This window comes from Saimiri boliviensis, chromosome 13, assembly GCF_048565385.1.
Source record: "Saimiri boliviensis isolate mSaiBol1 chromosome 13, mSaiBol1.pri, whole genome shotgun sequence".
NCBI lineage: Eukaryota > Metazoa > Chordata > Mammalia > Primates > Cebidae > Saimiri > Saimiri boliviensis.
Genome location: NC_133461.1, coordinates 45,306,196 through 45,327,287, shown reverse-complemented (window position 1 = coordinate 45,327,287; position 21,092 = coordinate 45,306,196). Strand labels below are relative to the sequence as shown.

The following is a 21,092-nucleotide window of genomic DNA, read 5'->3' as shown; positions in this document are numbered from 1 at the left end:
ATTTCCTTTTAGCTTGCAATTTATGACTAAGGATCCAATTTAATCTCAGACTAATCTACCTGAATGTTATAAAAAAAGAGATACTCAGGTGAGGGGCATTCAGCAGCATTCTTTCTCTATCCTATAAGAAATAGAATCCTATTTCTTATTCTGTTTCTTATAGGATAGGAAAAGAATACTGTTGATTCCTTATTAAATGCTGAAGAGGCAATGGATTGCAGCTTACTCTCTATCACATGGGAGAAATTGCTCAAGAGGATGTCCAGATATTATCTGAAAATAACCAAGTGTTCAAAATCTAGGCTGTGAATTTCTATATGCAGATAAAGACATGGTGTAATGCCTGAGGAACAGCCAGGAGAGACAAAATATATGCAAATATAGTAGCCATTTTGTCCTTTAGTAGCCAGGAGACTTGGTTGAGATAACTACTCTGTATGCAAAAAATGAGATGACACGTTGCAAGGCTAATTTTTTTAAAAGCTAGCAAATGACTGTTCTTGAACATATGGATTCAAAGATACTTGGGGAGGCAAACGTAAACAAGACAAAATTTACTATTGAAATGTTAAATTTCAGTATTTCATGTCTAATTATCTAAATATCTAATATTTAAATATCAAAATTTAATATTGATATTGAATTTAAGATTAAATAATTTAATACTGAATATTGAAATGTCTGAATCAAAATGTACATCATTGCAAGTATAGTGTTTAATATTTCAATTTTAGGGTTTAAATATATTATTACCAAAAAGAGTGGTATAGCCAGAGAAATTATAGCTCTGTTTGCAGAATACCAATCAATATAATCAAGAAAGACAAGTCACACATTTTTTTTCTTCCTACATTAGAACAAATAATTGACTTATTTTTCTCTACTGAATTAACAAGGGTGGTAGTCTAAACTGGCTAGGCCAAGTTTTGTATTTTGTCTCACATGTCTTTCATTGACTCTGTTTAGCATTCTTTCTCATGAAAAACCACCCAGCACCCATGCCACCTGTAAAAGTCTTCACAAACATTCCAGGTGCAAGAAATAAACACTTACCTTTCTTGCATGGGTGGAAGTTGAATCCAGCTATTAAATCGGGGATCATAACGGCTGACAAAATTTGTACTGTGTTTTCCTGTAAAAATATATTTGAGACATTTAAAACTTAGATTCTTTTGTTGATTTGCATACACTAGTATTTTTAAAGATGTCTTTATTCTCCGGTGTAACTAATAGATGAATTAAGTAGAGGGAATACCTAACACAGCATAGGTGATGAGTCAATAGAAAATAAATGTGCCATCTCAAGTGTTTTTCCTCTTCCCTTCTCTTCCCTTTTTCTGTTTTTGGAATGAGTTAGGATGAAACTAAATCAACCACAATCATAAAAGCAACTACATTTACCAAACTGGCTTTTATTACAGTGTTAGGATAAACATGTTTGGGGTATTCTTGGTGTTCTAATGTTTTAAACACAGTAAGTTATCGTCTGTAAATTATCAGTTCCAAAGACTGCCTTGTATGATAATTTCTCATTAGAGCCATTAAAAAAAAACAACAAAAAAAAACTTCTTACATCTTCTTTTTTTTTTTTTTTTCAGAAAAAATTAATTTAAAAGATAATGTTTTTAGAAAAGTTTTAGGTTCACAGCCAAATGGGAAGAAAGGTGTAGAGATTTCCCATGTGTTCCCTGCCCTCACACCATGCATGGCCTATCTATCAGTGGGAGAGACTGTTCTCTCCCTGTTCAAACAATAGCAGCCACTACAAAAAGAGCCTGACTGGGAAAGTTAGTTTTGTTCTAGGCATACCATGTAAGTTTTATGTGTGTATTTGGGGAAGCACAGTTACTGTGACATATACACAGGTGCACTTGCTGAAATGGGAAGCATGAGTCCTCTGAGCCACTTAACCAGCTTATCCCCTCTGTTGAGCCTGAAAAGCATGGTAATGCCTTCAAAATATTAAAATGAATCTTGTTTTATATATACATTGATATTAAAACAAGAAATGGAAGCAAAAGGATATATTACATTCTCCGTGTGGCACTCATCTAAAGTTTAATCATCTAAAGCACTGATAATTATCTAAAGCACTCAAAGCCTTAACTTTTAAAGTCTGCCTTTATTTATATATGTGTAACTAAACAAAATTCACTATAAGATTGAACAGATAGGGGTGTGTGAGTGTGTGTGCATGTGCTCAGACATGTTTACTTAACACAACTATTAACTATATAAATAATTATATAAAGCACCTAGTATCTACTGTGTGTTTTATGTATTCTATACTATGGAAAGATATTGGTATGCAAGAAAGACATAGTCCTTATCCTTGTAAATGAACAAACAAACATATAACATCAAGTAGTGATGAATGCTATTAAAAAATAAAGCCAGGAATGATAGAGGGGAGGCCAGTTTAAGTAGGATGGTCACCTGTTCACAGATGTCTTCTGCAAGCCATGCAAATATCTACACAGTGAGTCTCTCAGGCAAAGGAGCAGGAAAGAATTAAGTCCCTGGGCTGGCATGAGTTCAAAATCAGCAAGAATCCTGGGGTGACTGGACAGAGGTCAGAGAGGGGTTAAGGGCCAGAACGCAGTGTGCCTTGTGGACTGATGCAGGATTTTTGTATTTTGTTATAAGGACAATAGTGACTTCACTGGAGAGTTTTGAGCAAGTGAAAAACATAATCTAATCTATCACGCTGGCTGCCATGTAAAGAGCAGACTCTAGAGGGGCCACTGTGGAAGAAAGGGACTGTCAGGAAGCCACTGCAATCATCAAGGTAAGAGCTGTGGTGGCTTGAATGAAGGTGGAGGTGGTAAGAAATTGTAGAGTTTCAAATCTATTGTGCAGGCATAGCCCAATAAAATTTCCTGATGACTTGAATATTGGTGTGAGAAGAGTTGAGTCATTAGGGATGGCTGCTAGGATTTTAGCCTGAATAACTGAATGGAAGGTCATGCAATTTGCTGAGGTGGGGAAAACTAAAGAGGAGTAGGTAGGGAGCTGGGAAGAGAAGTTATGAGCTCTGTTTTGGAATTAACCTTGAGAGACCTATAGGATCTCAAACAGGAAGTGTCTGGTAGGCCACTGGCTAAACACAGCTACAGGTGCAAATTTTGGAGTCATTAGTCCAGAGTTGTTATTTAAAACCACAGGACTGTGGGCAACCATGTATGGAGAGTATATGAAAATGAAAGACCAATAGGTCCTCAGAATGAGCCCTGGAAGAGAAGAAGCAAACCAACAAAGGAAAAGGACGCTCAGAGATAGGGGGAACGGTGTGGTATTTTGAAAGCAAATAGTGTTTCAAAAGGAAGAGAGGTGAGCGACTGCGAAGTGACTGTGGGATTTGGCAGCATGAAGGTTGTTGGTGGCCTCGACAAGCATTGCTTCAGTGAACCAGAGGGGATGAAAGCCTCAGTGCAGACTACTCAGGAGAGACTAAGATGTAAGAAAGTGGAGGTAAGAGGATAGACGCTGCTTCTTAGGACTCTGCAATAGAAAGAAGATTACAGCTGGAGGGTGCAGCATCGAAAGGTTTGTTTGGTGTTTTTAAAGTTCAGACACACTGGAAAGTCCTTGAGCAGCCAAGAGGGAATGAGGAATAGACCTGAGGATTGGAACAGAAACAGTAATGGGGGAAGACAGAATATATAAGTTGCAATGGAAATAAGTGAATAGATTGAGAGTAGCAACATAAAGAGTTTATCTTCTGAATGCTTCTATTGAACTAAAAAGTAAGGCTATCAAGTGAGAGTGAGGATGGTGACTTTGAAGAAGGAGGCATTTGAAAAGACTGAAAAGTGAAATAGTTTCCTTGGAGGGTAGAAAGGTGCATTGATCACAGAAGTTTAGTGGAGCTGAATAGTAGCCAGCTTGGCTGTGTGGTTTTCTCTACTCATATTTAGTTGCTCAGGGGCAGGGGAGAGAGGTAAGAGAGTTAGGTTTAACCAGGACTAGCATTGCCAGGCAAATACAGAGGAAGGAGAGAGAACAAAAGGGCAGCAGGTATGTGAGGAGAGTGGTTATGAGAATGGGCTATAGAAGCTAAGCTCAGTAAAGAGGAAAGTAAAGACACGAGGGAATGATAGAGAGTGAAAAGGTGGTATTACCAGCAAAACAATCGATTACTACCACATAAAGAGGTAGCAAATGGGATCATCTGCAGATATCCTTTTAAGTGCTTGGGGTTTTAAGGGTTTGAGAATGGCAATAAAGAGAAAAGAGAAAAGCTACTGGCGTCCAGTAATATAAATTATTTGGGGGAAGGAGATACACACTGGCTCCCATTAGAAAGAGTGGCTGGGAGACAGTACTCTCAGAAGATAGTCAGATTTTGGCCCAGCATGGTTTCTCACACCTGTAATCCCAGGACTTTGGGAGGGAAAATTTTGATGGTTAGGTTGAGTGGTAAATTGAGTTTTATTTGGGGACATACAGGAAGAGATAAGAGTACCAGGGGGAAAGGAAGACCCAGAAGACTTGGATTTTACATAAGGAGGCTCCAACTCAAGAAAAAATTATGTCTAGAGCTGGTTAATAAGTGAGTTTTTGTGAAATTAACCTTGGAAGTTGACTAAGAATGATGATACTTTTTCTACAGGGAAGTGGTTGCATATTTCCATAAACTGGAGCACTGACAGAGTCTATGCATGTCTATTAGAATATTATCATGTGTTCCTATCACTAATGACATGAAGAGAGTTGATAGGAGTTAATGTTTATATCTGAGTAGAAAACCTTATGTGTACATTTTGATTACTGTATATTTCCAGTAACTAATATATTTGCTGACTTCAAATTGTGGTCATCAATAGATCATCAACAGATACAACTATATTTATTTAAATGAGTACATGTTTGTGTTTTATGAGCATGTATTAAAATTTGCAATTTTGAATTTCAAGGGCACACATCTTGAATACCATTTCCATAAGGACTAATGTTTAACTTAAGAAGATTGCATCTTTGGGACTGACATACATAGCTTTCTCCCTGTCAGCAATGATAGTAAAGCATGTTGTATATTATCATAAGATTGGTATCCTTTATATGTTTTGGTATTAATTGCACAAGGTATTATAATATAAGACTCTCGTATTTTAGAGATGGTTGAGTCTCTTCACAGTTTTTAAAATGAGGAATGATGAAGAATTCCTTGTGAATGAGTGGGAGCCACTTCCCATTGTGATCCAATATTGATTTAATTTCACCAAATCAAAAGCAAAAGCATGACTGTTACACATCTAACCAAATACATATGTCTATGTGAAAGACTATGCATTGTAGTGATTAAAGACTAAGGCTCTGAAATCAGACAGACCTAGTTGGGATCAGATCAGCTTCTTGTAAGCTATGTTTGCTGGCAAGTCATTTAACCTCTTCAGTCTTAGTGTTCTCATAGTAAAACTAGAGCTACCATGGAATGATTTGCAGGATGCTTGTGAGGATTAAGTCAAATAATGCAGGTGAGTGCTTAAAGGAGTACTCAATAAGTACTACTACTAACACTATAGAAGTCAACTATGGTTGATCAGATGGATGGAGTATGGAAATCATTCAAGGGATTGTGGCAGATGCTCTTGGTCACTAGCCCAGATCCCTTTACCAGACTGGTGCACCCATTCCCTAGCTCCCTAGCTGCTTCGTGCTGGCTGCTCATGGTCACAGCAGCTCCTCCAGCTGAACAGGCCACCTCAGTGCCTTCCCTCATCCCCGCCTGGGGGAAGGCTTTAGCCAATGACTGACAGGAGGTGCAAAAGGCTGGCCTGTTTGCCTCAAGGTGTAAGCAGTTCTCCTCTGTTTAGGTGAGCCCAGCTCATGTTCTAGCCTCATTTGCCCAAATTTATGCTAAAGGACTTCACATGCCAAATGAGTCAGGGACACAATGACTCAGCCTTTCATGTGGAAACTTCCAAAATTCTAAAAAGGGATCTTACACACACACACACGCACACACACACACACGCACACACACACACACGCACACACACACACACACACAGAGAGAGAGAGAGAGAGAGAGAGAGAGAGAGCGCACTCCCAGGCCTGTATTAAGGCTAAAGTAAAATTAAAATATAGTAATTAAAGTTATAGTAAAATTTAATTCTGTGCATCTTAGTGGTTAAAGCAAAGAGACATGATAGTCACATGGTTAGCGTTAGTAATAATTTTCAAAAGCACACAATGCCTCAGACTTCAGCCTAAAGAGTTTATCCTCTGGGGCTTCATAGGGAGCCCATGAGTAGCAATGGTAGCAATGGTGAGAAACATCCCTACAGTAAATGCAGTTGTGTGCTGTTTCTAGTGATTTCTCAAAGCATATTCACTGACGGCTTTAAATCCAATTGCTGTTCTTCTCAGGACTAGGAAAGAGAAAATCAGTGTAATCCAACAGCATGATTTTATGGGAGTCTGAATTAGTTCAAAGATTCTCTAGACTAGAGAAAGGAATATGTCCTTTCAACTCTCCCCTGTTCCCCCCCCACAGGCATGTGCCTGTGGAACAGGTTTTCTGTCTTGCTGCTTAAGGCCTGACTCATAGGGAAGGGAGGTTCACAGTGTTTTGTGAGAATGAATTATGGTACCAATACTGCTATTTTAACAGAGGCCTATTCTACCTGCGAATTGCAGTAGGCTGAAGACATTTCTGTTTTCTCTTCTCATGTTTTAGTTTTAACCTGGCCTTAAAAAAGAATGTTCTGCAGATTCTTTGCTTAGATAAACCCAGTGGCTGCACACCATGTGTTTGCTTACAAATGCTCCTTACAGTTCAAATCACTTCTGAAGAAGGATAAGTTAAGTAGTAAATGAGAAGTTTACAATGCATTGTACGCATGTCAGGGTTTTCTGGTAACATATGGAATCCATTATTACTAAGGTAAGTTAGAGGAGAGATAGAAAATATCATCCTTGCTCCTGTTCCAAATCTGTTTCCTACAAAGCCCAGGAACTGCCTTCTTTCCAACACTAGAAAATGTGGCACTACAAAGCTACAGGTCTTGAGAAAAAAAAGTCCCCCTCTCTTCAAAGAAATGTTCTTAGAGGGTGGCCTGGATTGTTTTCCTTTAAAATTTTCTAGAGCGAACAGATGTAACAATTTTCTACAATTTGCCTTGGTGCAGATGCTGAAAGAGAGCATTCACAATAAAATATATGCAGTATATGTAATTTCAGCTGGATGTTCTGGGCTTTTAAAGTAAAAATGTGTACCTGCAAGCTGTTTTATGGTTTCTCAGTCATAATTATCTCTGTTACACAGAAGGCTACAACTGCAACTCCTTCTTCATGTGCAAGCTTTCCAAAAGTATCTTGATAATTTTGCATATTCTGCAAGCCACAGTGCTCTTTTTGTGTTCGATTTGGAAAGCGTGTTGAAATGTTTAATTTCTCTTTGCAATACGTTTATGATGTAATCACATCAATGGGGAGGATGGTGGATAATCTATGGAAGAAACACTTGTAAAAGGTACAGCAGCTGGAGTGGATGTCGAGGAATACCTGCTGCAAAATGACTTCAGCTGAAGTTATGTGCAGCATGACTGGACATAATGCTTATGTGTTGCAACCCACATTATTATATTGATAAAATGGGAGAAAGGTGATAGAGAAGATGGTGAGGATTCTTAACAGCTGCAGCTTGCTCCCTTCCCCTAGGGAGTCTGTGCTCATGCTTGTGGCATTCCTCAGGGGATGGATAAGGAGAGGGGCTGGGGTATCACTGCGAAGCCAAATCCCCAGACAGTTGATGAGTGATTGCTCCGCTACACATGTCCCCAGTTAGCTCAATGATTGACCCTCTCTCCAATTGTCAGCCCAATTTCCAGACTATTTCATTTGTCCCCGTTGTACAGAAACATATTTTCCACACTAATTACAAAATGGACTGCTACTGATGCCCTTCATTACACATATACTTGCTGAGCACCTCCAATTAAGTTATTCAATAGTTACCATTCGGATTCCATTGGTCCTCTCCACCCAACACGAACAAGAAGTTTTCCACCTCCACAACACAGTGGTGGGCACTGTTGTATGGCATAACTGAAATTAAGAAAAAAAAAGAGATATGAAATTTTCCATCTCAGGACTTGCTACCTTGGCTCACTAGCTATTTGTTTCACTGAAGTGCATAAAATGTGAGACTGAGTCAGAGGAGGAAAAATGCACAGGTAGCCACACCGCTACTCATCAGTCCAAGTATCCCTATGCAGTGACTCAGTGGTGTGTTCCCAGCGGCTTCAAACCCAACCCCTTTTGACTCATTTTACATAATGTTATTCCAGAAATTAGTCAAGAACAAACTGTCATGCTGCTTTCGATTCCTAGGTTCTCCTTACCTGCCTGATGATGTGGATAGCGTTCTGAATGACTGACACTCCTAAATGGTCAGGGTTGGGGTTACTTCTTGGAAGAAGTAACCCTGAATACACTTGGAGCCATTAAGCTGCTCTGCCCAACTTGGTGTGCTGGCAGTCTTTCCATAAACAGACTCAGGGCGCTTGGTGGCTTTCTATTCCACAGCAATGAACAAGCTGAATTTCCATACAGTTTTAAGTTTTTAAATTAAGGTCCTGCTGATTTAATGCCTCCTCCAAATGTATATGCTTAATTTTCTGTACAATGTCATTAGCAGCACAATCACACATTTTCTATCTATCTGCTTAGGAGCTCTTCTGTAACAAAGATGAAAACAGTCAGGAACATCACAAGTATCTATGCTCCTTGCCTCTCCCTTCTCTCTCCCCAAATGTGGTGGATGTGAGGAGGGGGCATTATTCAGAAACCTACTAATGCCAGCTTCCTCTGTATTTGTTCTGGTTTATATTTCCTTTGGGGAGACACAAAGTACAAGAATAGGATGCTCCTGTCTTCTTTTGTGCTGTGCAGTGTTAGTCTCTGCTATAATAATATCCTCTGGTAAATGTAAACGTATACAGCGTTAGTCATCATATCTCCTACAGTGGTTTGGGCCCAGTGACACCAGTAGGAAAAATGATGTCCTTGTTCAGCTCATCATATGGGCACCTTAAATCTAGGTGAGGACAAATGGGGAGGTGATGTGCATGTTCAGGCAGGGAACGTATTCCTTGACACGGATCAACAGAGCACTTAAGAAACCAGTGCAGTGGGAAATCAATATGAGTCAGGGCCAACTCTTACTTTGCGCTTCTTTGCCAATGCAGAGAGAGAGAGAGAAAGTGAGGAGACCTATCTCACGCCTGACTTACTTTGGATGCCATATGTCTCTCATTTCATTTTGTTTTTGTTATCTTTTATTTTTCTCAGGAAGCTCTTATGCTGGCTAAGATATGTAAATAAAACATAAGAAACAGGCACAGGTTTGAGACGTATAACACAGCCTCTGAAAGAGCAAATCAGATCATTTAAGCTTCTTACTAAGGGATTTTAGGAGTTTTGTTTATTTCCCTACTGACTTATTTATTTGTACTGTAAACACGCATTGCTTTTGAACTTATATCCACAAGGCAGAAGGCATTGGTATATAACCTCCAACTTGGGGGATAATGTAGAAAATGGATGGTCAGTGGTTTTGTGTGGTCCATGAATTAGGTCAATTGACTTTGAGAGTCATCTCAAGAATGTCCTTTAGCCCATCAATCCTCAGTTTATCTCTTTGAAAAATGCTTTTTACCTATCTAGGTCCTTCAGGCTTCACTACTTACAATTCATTGTGGCAGAGTATATCTGAGGTTCATTGAGCAACAGAGGTACAATATGTTTTAAAGGTTTTCTTCCCTTTAATTAAGTTCATCATTGTTTGGATCATAACACTGGTTCCAAAATATCAAAAACAAAATGAAGTTTCCTCTTTTCATATTGCGAACAACATAGTGCTACTCCAGTTGATGGTAGTGTCCTCTGGCCAGTGATAAATTTACTCAGCATTAATTGTCATGTGTATGCATCAATTCACATGAGACAGTGCAGTAACAGAGGCTATCAGCTACAAGGAACTTATTCTATGACCACAACTCTTCAAATATTTATTTTAAACTTTTGGTCAGTTCAACGTTTTGCCCAAATCTTATACATAATGAAAAATGGTATTCTCTCTTAAAAACAAAACAAAACAAAACAAAAAAACCAGAGGTCCAGCTTCATAATAAATTACAGTCTCTGAAAATAAAATGACACTTGCGTTTCATTCTTACCATTCATTTGCTCTCATTCAGGCAAGCATAAATTAAGTGAAGGAAATAATACATGATTTATTTTTAAGCCTCTTTTTCATTTGATTACCCCTATTGTTATGCTTTATGCAAACAAATGAAACTATTGCACTAAGCTAACTATTGAACTCTTCAAAATAAGAGAAAAGAAGGTCTTTGAAGTCCTAATTTAAAGGCTACTTGAGGGAATTCTCATCTATCGACACATTTTTACCCTTGTTTTAAAACCTGCCTGCAATATTTCTTGGCTGAGTATTTCAGTATTCTCATTCTTGAATTATTGTCTTTTCTGAATTATTACTGTGAATTGAGAGGCTACAAATATACCCAAATGCTCCTTGAAATTATTCTGAATGTGAAACTCTCCCAAATTTATTTTTAAAAATCTATATTCAATGTTTGAATTTTGCAGAAGACCTAATTTCTTTGACTTCTGATTAAGCCCAAAGGAAAGCAAAATAAATAGGGTAGTGAACAAGAACAAACAATTGTTTAAAATGGCCTTGGGTACTGCACTTACTGATTTTCTTTTACGCAACCACAAATACATGCTTGCTTCTTTCCAGATTTCTCCAGAGGTGGACAGGTACCTCGTCCTCACAAGCAGGTAGTGGGGGAGGTTTGTACTCCGGGTTCACATACAGCCCAGTGTGAGTTTTTAGCGTGTCAGTCAGTGAGTTAGAGGGAAAGCGGAAAGAGAAGCTAATCAGGATGAAATGAGATTAAAGGCTGTCTAATTTTACAGCAACTGTGATCCATCAGCCACTGTGAAAGTGACAGTGGAAATGAATGATGGAGACAGACAGGTGGGGCTGTACATTTCACTGATTTATCCTCAAATGCACTGGGCCTTATTTTATTGAGTGAACATGACCGCATTTATCATGACTGTCATCTAAACCCACTTCCCTCCATTTAAAAAGGTCACTTTACTCAGAAGGAGTAGGAGAGAGGCACTTTCAAATCACATTTAAAATCTAATAACACGTGTTTATAAGGCCCTTTGCAAAAATTCTCAACTTTATTAAACAAACAGGTAGTGCTAGGAGGAAAGGTTAAAAAAAAGCCAGAAAATTGGAAAAGAAAAAACTTTCCATCATCTGAAGGAGGACATTCATTTCATCTCTAAATTTGAAGCAATTTGTACCATTTTTGCCTCTCCCACTCCAAACACTCAAAATTCTATTCTAGCCTTAGGAAATTAAATAAAACATTTACATTTAATATTTTAATTAAGAAAGTTGGAATCAGGTAATACTATAAAATAAACTTGGAGAGATACTGTCACAATATTTACTATGCAGAATGACTAATCGTCACACAGGAAGTAGATGTTAGTAATCGTTACAAGCTGAATCTCTGCCACAATTAACTTATGTACCTGTTAATTGTTTTCCCATAACTTTAAGGCCATAAAAATCTCAGTTACACAGTCTTTTAACCCTCCCTGTATCAGAGCAATAAAATATCCTGAGATCTTTGCACAATATTGGTCTTTGTGGATGGGAAAACACAGTCAAACTCTCAGGGGATTTTCTGTAACTTTTTGCAATAATAACCAGCATTGAACAAAATTTACTATGTGCTACATGTGTGTACATTAAATATATAACTATATTTATCTATATTATATCTTTGAAAATACAACACTTGCGTTCTTGCTATTCATTTGTTCACATTTGAGCAAGCAGAAATTAAGTGAAGGAAATAATAAATGATAAAATAATACAGATAGTATATTTACCTAAATTGACTTAAATATTTCATTTAATACAACTAATTACAAAGGAGGCATTCACTTTATTTTTTTAGAAATACTAAAAGGCCTTGAGAAGGTAAGTCACTTGTTGAAGGTCAGACTCAGGTATCAAATGGAAGAGATAGAATCCAAACGTGGGGATATCTGGACCCCAACTCACGTTCTTATCCATTTCACTCTACTGATTTTCAATAGGTATGCTCATCCATCCAGCAAGTAATTACTGAATTCCTGAGTGTTCAGTGATGGTGTTTCTGAAATTTGTGTATACTTTTTTATATTGAATTATATTCTAAATGTAGTTTATTAGCATGATATTTAAATGAATCTTTAAAGCAAGAAGACCTTCCTTTAAATGATTTCCTATAAATCTGGATATTCAAAGAGTTGGTTTTCTTAAAGCAGAGTACATTTGTTTGATGGAGCCAGAAAAAACACTGAGAAAATCAGCCAGTTAAGGGTGGGTAGAGTCTGTTGGCAGACTTGTTTTTTCTAACAATGAGGACATATTTCAACCTTGCAAGCAGAGTCTAAATATCTTGGTCATAGAGGCTGTTTCCCTGGGCTATAAAATGTCCAGGGATCTTGTTTGTATTTATGAAGGCCTAGAGATCCACACTATTGTATCTCCTCCCACATTTTACATCTAAGGAATGTAAACCTCTTCCAGAAGAAAGTATAGGTATCCTTTTCAACCCCAGACTTTTCATGAATATCCAAACAAAAGATTGCGTAGGGCTATGCCAAGAATATTGAATTGGTAAATAGATGGTTATTGAATGTTTATCAATTAGATGTAACATTTGTGAAGACCTCGATTTTTTTGGTCTCAGATACGTAGGCTTGCAAAACTGTCAGGTATGACAAAATTCTTAATTGTTTTGAAAAAAATAATTAATTCCCATGATAAAAATACAATCTTAAAAACAAAGGACATACAGAACAAATAAGTCTTCCTCTTATTCTCGACCCTCAGCCTTTTATTTTCCTACCACAGAAGCAATCTCTGCTACTATGTTCTTGGGTTTTCTTTCCAGAGACGCATATATGGGTCATTTTTTGTTAGCACAAATGGCAGCAGCATACTATAGACACACTGTTTAGTGTCTTGCTTTTTTGCACTTCATTCATTCATTCATTCATTCATTCTCCATTAATCAAATATTTGTTTTGCTGCTACTCCATGCCAGGCAATGTTGTACCTGCCTGGGAGGTCATGATAAACAGTAAACCAGGTGAGTCACCAGGTGAGTCAGGGGAAGCATATTACAAACACAGACATAAATAAGCTCTTTTGTTTCAAATGGTAAGTGCAAGAAGTAAAATAAATCTGGGTTGGGGAGAGGGAGTGGCAAGGGTAGTGAGTTTTGACAATACTCAGCAAAGACCTTTCTGAGTAGATGACTTTTGAGGAGAGAATTGGCTGAAGCAAGTGAGGGAGCTGTGCAGGGTGTAGGTGCAAGAATAGCAAGTGCAAAGACCTTGAAGCACAGGTTTGAAATATGTGAAGAACAGCAAGAAGACCAGAACACAGGGATCTGAGATGAGGTTGAGAAGAGAGACCCAGGGCAGACCAGTGCAGTGTTGAAGGGCATGGTCAGAAGACAAAGCTGGCATTGTGTCCACTGAATTATTTTAAGTGGCTGTACAGTGTTCCATTTGGTGGGCATTCTACAATTTATTCTATTTCTTTCTGATGGTTAATTCATTCAACAAACATTCACTAACCACTCCTTATGTGCAGGCACCTTTCTGGTTGCTGATGATACAGCACTGAATGAGGCAGAACACATTCCTGCTCTCATTGACCTTATATGATAGAGAGGAATAGCAATACAGACAAATAGATAATAAATAGGAGCACAGCTAGGTGATGACAGATGTCATAAAGAGAAATACAATGGGACAATGAGCTGGAAAGTGAGTGCCTGTCTATTACTTTAGTTGAAGCAGCTGGTCCAGAAGTGAGAATGAGTTGGTTGTACCTAAGAAGCAGAGAGAAAACCTGTGTGTTGTGAGCACCTTTGGTGAGGGCCAAAGAGACAGGGGATGAAGTCAGGAGGCAGGCACAAGCCGAAAGGCAGGTCTTTATGAGCCAGAATAAGCACTGTGAATTTACGCTAAGCATGATGAAAAGACATGGGAGGGGTTTAAGTGGCAGAATGAAATAAGCTGACTTATGTTTTAAATATATCAATCTGGTGACTATTGATGTTGTAGAAGGAAAAGAGGGGGATCAGGCAGAGGTTCCTCCTGTGATCTAGAAGACAGAAGGTAGAGGCTTGGCTGGGAGGGGATAATAGGGATGGACAGAAAGGCCATGCTTTCAAGGTTGCTGCTGTTACAAGTGGTGCTATGTTGAGTGTCCTTGCAGATACATAACACACATGCATAGTTTATCTGTAGGGTTGATTCTTCTAAGTGAAATTTCTGGGCCAAAGAATAGGTACATTTTACGTTTTGATGGATATCATCATATTGTACCCATTTTTACATTGGTGAGTGAACAATTGATGTTTAGTTAACATCTGAATCTTCGTTTATTTGTGGTAGAAGTGCAGCATGTTTTCACACATTTAAAATGTATTTTATACATTTTTGTTGGGTTTGAGTTCTCAATGTAATTTATGTTACCTATAATTACATAATTTCTGTTTTTAAAGTATTTTCTAGAAATGGACTAAAAAAATGATATCTTGGAAGCATGATACTACTAGAATATATATTTGTGAACTATTTACTTATTGAAACAAATTCAAATAGCAATTACATGCTGTTGAAAACAAATAACCTGAAGGAAAGATGCCTTACTTTATAATTTTAAATATTCCTCGCCATGAAATCTTAGAGGGTTTTTTTTTAACAACTTCAATTTTATGGTAAATGCAATTAAGAAACATAAATGCTTTAAATTTTGCTAGTTAGTTTAATCCTACCATTCAGGCTTTCAGCAAAGATCTAGCAACTTGGCTAATGGATTTCTGGAGACAGAAACAGACACACAGTAAAACATTTTACACATTAAGAAGTGCTTGATAGATATTATTGAATAAATAATGCATACAAAAAGCTCTGCTATTTTTTTCTGTTATGTTTGTTTGGGCTGTACTATAGTTTCAAACTACAAATAAGTGGAAACATTTTGTGTATTTGGGGGATGATTTGATCATTATGGACAGTTAGTCTGGAAAATTTAACCCTGTAAGAGATTTTTATGGTCTGAATCCAGTTATGAGTTGGCAAATGTTTGTAATTAACCCAAAGGTGTCCAGCACTTTCTCCCTTACCTCCTACCTGTTCTGCATACACCAAACCAGATCCCTGGAGATGAAATTATTTAAATGAGTTTAAGGTGTATAAATCTAAAAAAAGTGCACATTTAGGAGGCCGTGCAAGAACCAAGAGAGCTTGTCTCTCATAGTTCAAAATTGTATCTATGGGTCAGTTTTCTCGACAGTGAGGATTGCTTCATCACTCTCTCATCTGTGCAATGATTGGACTAAATGCATGCTTATACTTTATCACTTAACCAAGTGATGAAATAGTGTATTAAAATGGCTTGTCTTTGGCTTCTCACCCCCAAAAGATCTATGAGCCCCTGAAGGCCAGATGCTATCATCTCCATAGCTTTATGCTTAACACAGAACCCAATACATAGTACTGAGCTAGACTCTGGCATCCCTATAGCATTTAGGCATAACATAGTAATCAGAAATATTAATGAATCAATAAATGTTGATGCTAGCTAAGGGAGACTGAGGAATTTACTTTTTTGGAAGGTGGAAAAAATTGTGATGGATGCCAGAAGATGTGAAGGAGGGAGGAAGTGAAAGAATAAAAAAAGAAAAAAAAAAGTGCCTTTGGTAAGTATTCTATGGCTTCTAGGATAGATGTCACCCATGCAAACATATGTCAGTTTTAAGCAAAGGGCGTTTGTAAGCTTTTCAAAGGCTGGCCATATATTATTTCTTTCCAGAACTATGATAACACTTAATTGTGCTGAGGGCAAAGGTTTTCAATAAAACCTTGTTGATTTACAGTTTTAGTTCTGAACACTTAACTTGGAGAAGTGCTAATGAACAGTGAGATTAATGTGATTTCACAAAGAACTTCTATTAGCTATTTAAGCAAAACTCACCTTCAAAGTCTTATTTTTGAATTAGTTCAAATATTTTCATTAATATATTCCTAAATTATAATTGTGTTATTTTCATATCAACTGTTTGAATACTTCCTGGCATGCTAGTAGGAGCTTAAATATAGTTTCATTTTTACTTTTGGAAAGTAAAACATCTTTGGGAATGAAAGCTGCCATCTCTTTCAAAGGTTAGTTTTTTTTTCCCGTTTTACAAAGTGTTGTGTATTTCAGAGACATGTCAATGAAACACTCTAGAGCTTTGATAACTGCCCTTTTCCAAGTGTCAACACAATGTCTTCCAAATCATATTTTTCTGGGAGAAAGCATCGCTCTGATACTTTTTATTGTTCTACACTCAAAAAGGCTCATGTCAAAAATGGTAAACCCTCTAAATGCATTAAAGTAGTAGAGCAACATATATTATTTAAGCATTTGATAATAAAATCTTTTGACAAAGGTTAAGGGAGTCAGGGCTATTTATAAGGTGGATATATGGCAACAGGATAGCAAACATGATTGTTATGTAGTTCAAATTATCATAGATCATGGCTCCATAGTTGCCCCTAATTATTGAGGGCAGAAGGAAGGAAATGGATGTGACCTACATAATAAGGATTTATAAGAGGTGTTTTCTGATGCAAATCCCATATATTCAAATATAGGAAGGTGAACTGTAGTAATTCACTTGAAAACCCACAAGGTATCAAAAGGTCTAATTAAGAATCATATTTTGGGCAGGGTGCAGTGGCTCACGCCTGTAATCCCAGCACTTTGGGAGGTGGATATGGGTGGATCACCAGAGGTCAGGAATTTGAGACCAACCTGGCTAACATGGTGAAACCCCATCTCTACTAAAAATACAAAATTAGTCAGGTGTGGTTGCACACACCTGTAATCCCAGGTACTCTGGAGGTTGAGGCAGGAGAATTGCTTAAACCAGGGAGACGGAGGTTGCAGTGAGCCTAGATCATGCCATTGTACTCCAACCTGGGCAACAAAGCATGACTCTGTCTCAAAAAGAATAATATTTCAATCAGCTAGTTCATTTCATTCAAAAATATGTATCGCATACCTATTAGTTATTATGATAAACTCTGAGCATATGAAAATGAATTGTATACCATTCCTTCATCCAGAGCTCACTGTGTAGACAGAGAGAGAGAACATGAGAACAGATAAATAGGTTGCAGAGCACTCCAGGTAGAAGAGCAATAGATGCTCCAGGGAGGAAATGACAAAAACTTCTGGGAGAAAGTGAGGCTTAAGCTTAATCAGAAGGCTGAAAAAAGCTTTTTCCAGGGTGTTGCAGCAGTAAATGTCATTATCAGGAAAAGGCACGCAGATTCCACAAATACTTACTGACCACCTACTTATGTGCCAGGCCTTGGGCAAGGCCTTATGATATAATTTTTAATTATTAGCTTAATTTTAAAAAATGAATTACTAGAATTAGATCAATTTCTAAAATCTAAGTTCTAGTGTTTTATATCACTATAGAATGACTACAGTTAGCAATAACATGTTATATAGCTTCAAATAGCTAGAAGGAGAATGTTGAATGTTTCCAACTCAAAGAAATGGTAAATGTTTGAGATGATGCATGTGCTAATTACCCTAATATGATTACTATACATTATATGTAGCAAAACGTCACTGTGTACCTTATACATTATTATTTGTCAATTAAAAATAAAATAAAAAATTTAAAAAGATTTTATTATGGCTGGGTGTGGTAGCTCATGCTTGTAATACCAGCATTTTGAGAGGCCTAGGCAGGTGGATCACTTGAGGCCAGGAGTTCAATACCAGCCTGGCCAGCATGGTGAAATTCAGTCTCTACTAAAAATATAAAAATTAGCTGGATGTGGTCACACATGCACATAATCCCAGCTACTTTAGAGGCTGAGGCAGGAGAATCACTTGAACCTGTGAGGTGGAGGTTATAATGAGCCAAGATCACACCACAGCACTCCAGCCTAAATGACAGAGCAAGACTGTCTCAAAATAAATAAATAATAAGAAAAAAGATTATATTATTACAATATCAACTTTTTAATTGAAGCCTGAGAAAATGTGTTGGGAGACAATTGTGCAAATAAAAGGAACGTGCTTTTATCTACACTGTCCTTTTGGGGAGTGAGTCTGCTTTACCTATTCAAGTTCCCTTCTGGACCACTCTCAGAGAACCCGGTGATCACAGTCTCTGATCTAATTAAATCTTTCCTGACATGTGGAGCCACCTACCCATTCTGGAAGCATTTGGTAGCATTATCAGAACTGTAAGCAATACCTTTGTTCTTTTTAGATAATCTGTCATTGCACTGGTTCTAGTTAACTCAGTGTGTTATTGGTGCTATTGTACTTATTTGACTTTAAAGCCTAGTTCACCACAAAGATTCAGAGGAATTTGTCACACAGTGTTCCAATGGCCATTTCATGGTATGTGCATGTTTATGTGTTATGTCCAGTAAGTACTAGAGTAGTTGGGCCAAGAGATCAGGATTATACTGAGTCAACAGCTTGTCACACATGAGAGAAATTAAGGTGCAGTCCATGATCTTAGGAGACGTGCCCAAGGTGGATGGTCAGGGCCATGGTGAGGCCTAGAGCCATCTTTCAAGGAGGTTCTGCAATCTCGTTTTCTGGGAAAAGGTGAAGAACTGAAGCAGTGCAGGTCAGAGCATGTAGAACAATATGATAAATCCTTTTACCACTTTTTTGGCACTGTTTTTTAACTGGAAAAACTAGGCATTCACTGAATACTAAGTAATATTTATTTGTAAATATATTTATGAATGATATGAATATTTGCCACTTCTCTAGTCTTAGAATATCGGCTGAGACCCTGATGCTAAGACAATCTAAAGATACATACCGAGCTATCTATGCAGGACTTGATAACTTGGCCCCTAAACTGGTTTAGACTGATTGTTTGTGTGTACACACACACATGTATTCAGTCTATATATACAAGGATGTGGAACACAGTTGGTGAATAGGTTGTTTATTTTTTAAAAGTAGTTGTGTGAATACTGTGCATTTTTCAACAAGAGAAAATAATACTTCTCTCACCCTCCACCCTAAAGACTAGGCAGAGTGGTAAAATTCTTGGATCAGATATGTGCATGTCTCCTGGAGCTTGACAGGCACAGGGAGATGTCTGAAAGGAAGAGGCTGGGGGAAGCTGTCTGTTATGAGAGCCTGAGGGGGAGCTGGGGGAGAAGTGACCTGCACTTCTGGATTGGGGGTGGGACAATGGTACTTAGTACCTTCCTGTGGGCTAAACTGGTGCAGTGGAGGCTTGCTTGGCCAGAGCTGTTTTGAAAAGACACCCCCTCCCACTACAAGAAGATTAACTGCCAATTCAAGGTGACCCTAAGAAAAGCTATGGAGTGGGCATAGCCCATGGGGCAGTAGGAAGTCTTCAGAAAGAGGCTCACAACAGAACTCATAAAGAGAGCTCATCACCAGACAAACTCAACTTTGTATCAGTTGCCTCCTGAGGAGCAGGAAGCCAGGTCCTGAAAACCAGGCAAGTAAGAGCTTTTCTCCCTTTGCCCCGCACCCTCCTCTAGCTGCATCCCTGGTGAAACCAGAATACTCAGCATGGCTGATTTCCTCTAGGGCAGGCCAGCCTGGCTCACTCTCATGTTAATACAGGTGTACAGGAAAGAGTTCCCATAGCAGGCCTGAAGCTGCTTCCTCAGAAAGGGCTGCCTTCAAAGCTAGCCTTTGGCTGGCATCTGAGAACTTAGATTTCAGGAGCATTCCCAATACCTTAGCTGATAAGAGTAGCTCTCTGTTGATTTAGTAGCACAAATGTCACATAAACAACTTGGGTTGTTTGTGATTTATGCTGAACACTTGCTTTTCTTCTAGTAGTCTGGAATTTTGGTATGTTGTAGAAGATGCCTATCTGACTAGCCCCCAGTAAAACCCCTGGGCTGGAGTTTCTCACCAAGCTTCCCTGGTAGATAGCATTTCAAATGTGTTGTCACAATTTGATGCTAGAAATGAATGTGTCCTGTGTAACTCCACAGGAGCAGGACTCTTGGAAGCTTGGGCTGGGTTTCCTCGAGATTTTGTCCTGTGCACCTTTTATCTTGGTGGTTTTGCTTTGTATCCTTTTGCTGTAATAAATGACAGCAGTAAGTATGGCTATTCCATAATCCTGTTAGTTCTCCCAGTGAGTCACTGAACACAGGGGTAGTCTTGGGGATTCCTGATACAGTAGGAGATGGAGAAACTTTAAATATATTTAGTGGATGATTTAATGCTCCAAAGTGGCTGGGTCTGCTTTAGAACTTTTCAAGGTACAACCCATAGGGAGAGATAAATCTCCAACAGAGAGGGTTTGAAAATCGGTAGCTGAAAAAAATCAAGTTGTTTTTGGCTGGCCTTGTATGTGAAGTTCATTCAATAAACTGATTATGGATGGATGGACATATTCCTGACAAACTGCCTCTGGGCTCCTGAGGAACACTTTTAAGAAAGCATGGATCCAATTTTCTCTGGTTGGAGCCAATGTGCATATCCCTCCTGAGAATCCACTAGTGCCCAATGCCATCCCACCAGAGGTGCTAGAGGATTTGTTTTTCAGTTTTTTTTTTTTTTCAGTTTTCTTGGAAAATAATGATAGAGTTTTTTTTTTTTCAGTTTTCTTGGAAAATAATAACTACAGGTGGATTTGTGTTGGGCCATCGAAGGAAGGGCAAGAAATGGACAGATGGAGAGGGGTTCAGGGAGGTTCCATCAATGCCATCTGTGTGCACAAAGGCATGGTGACTGGAGAACTGTTAGGCAGCTTTGGGTGTCTTAACGGTTGGCTGGAGTGTAGGGCAGGTGCAAGGAGCAATGCGATGTAAAGTAGAAAAATAACAAGAGCCAAGATAGTAGAGGTCCCTGAATTCCAAAAACTCTACTTCTCTCAGTGGAAAGACCTAGAGAGTTTAAGGACAGGAGCAAAGCCTTAACTGTGAACAGCAAATAGGCC

General features: G+C 38.3%; 1 protein-coding gene and 1 pseudogene across 2 annotated transcripts in view; one reads left to right on the top strand and one right to left on the bottom strand.

The window, feature by feature from the left end:
- Positions 1-21,092, bottom strand: part of KLHL14 (kelch like family member 14) — a 94,907-nt gene that overhangs the window by 12,920 nt on the left and 60,895 nt on the right. For both annotated transcript variants that reach the window (XM_039463861.2, XM_074383639.1), the window contains exons 3-4: positions 7,963-8,052; positions 1,054-1,132 (exon numbers count right to left, since the gene is read on the bottom strand). In XM_039463861.2, coding sequence (XP_039319795.2) covers positions 1,054-1,132; positions 7,963-8,052 — 169 coding nt within the window. The remainder of the gene's footprint in view (positions 1-1,053; positions 1,133-7,962; positions 8,053-21,092) is intronic.
- LOC141580801 (WW domain-binding protein 11 pseudogene) overlaps positions 1-21,092 on the top strand; it is a 252,146-nt pseudogene that overhangs the window by 195,994 nt on the left and 35,060 nt on the right.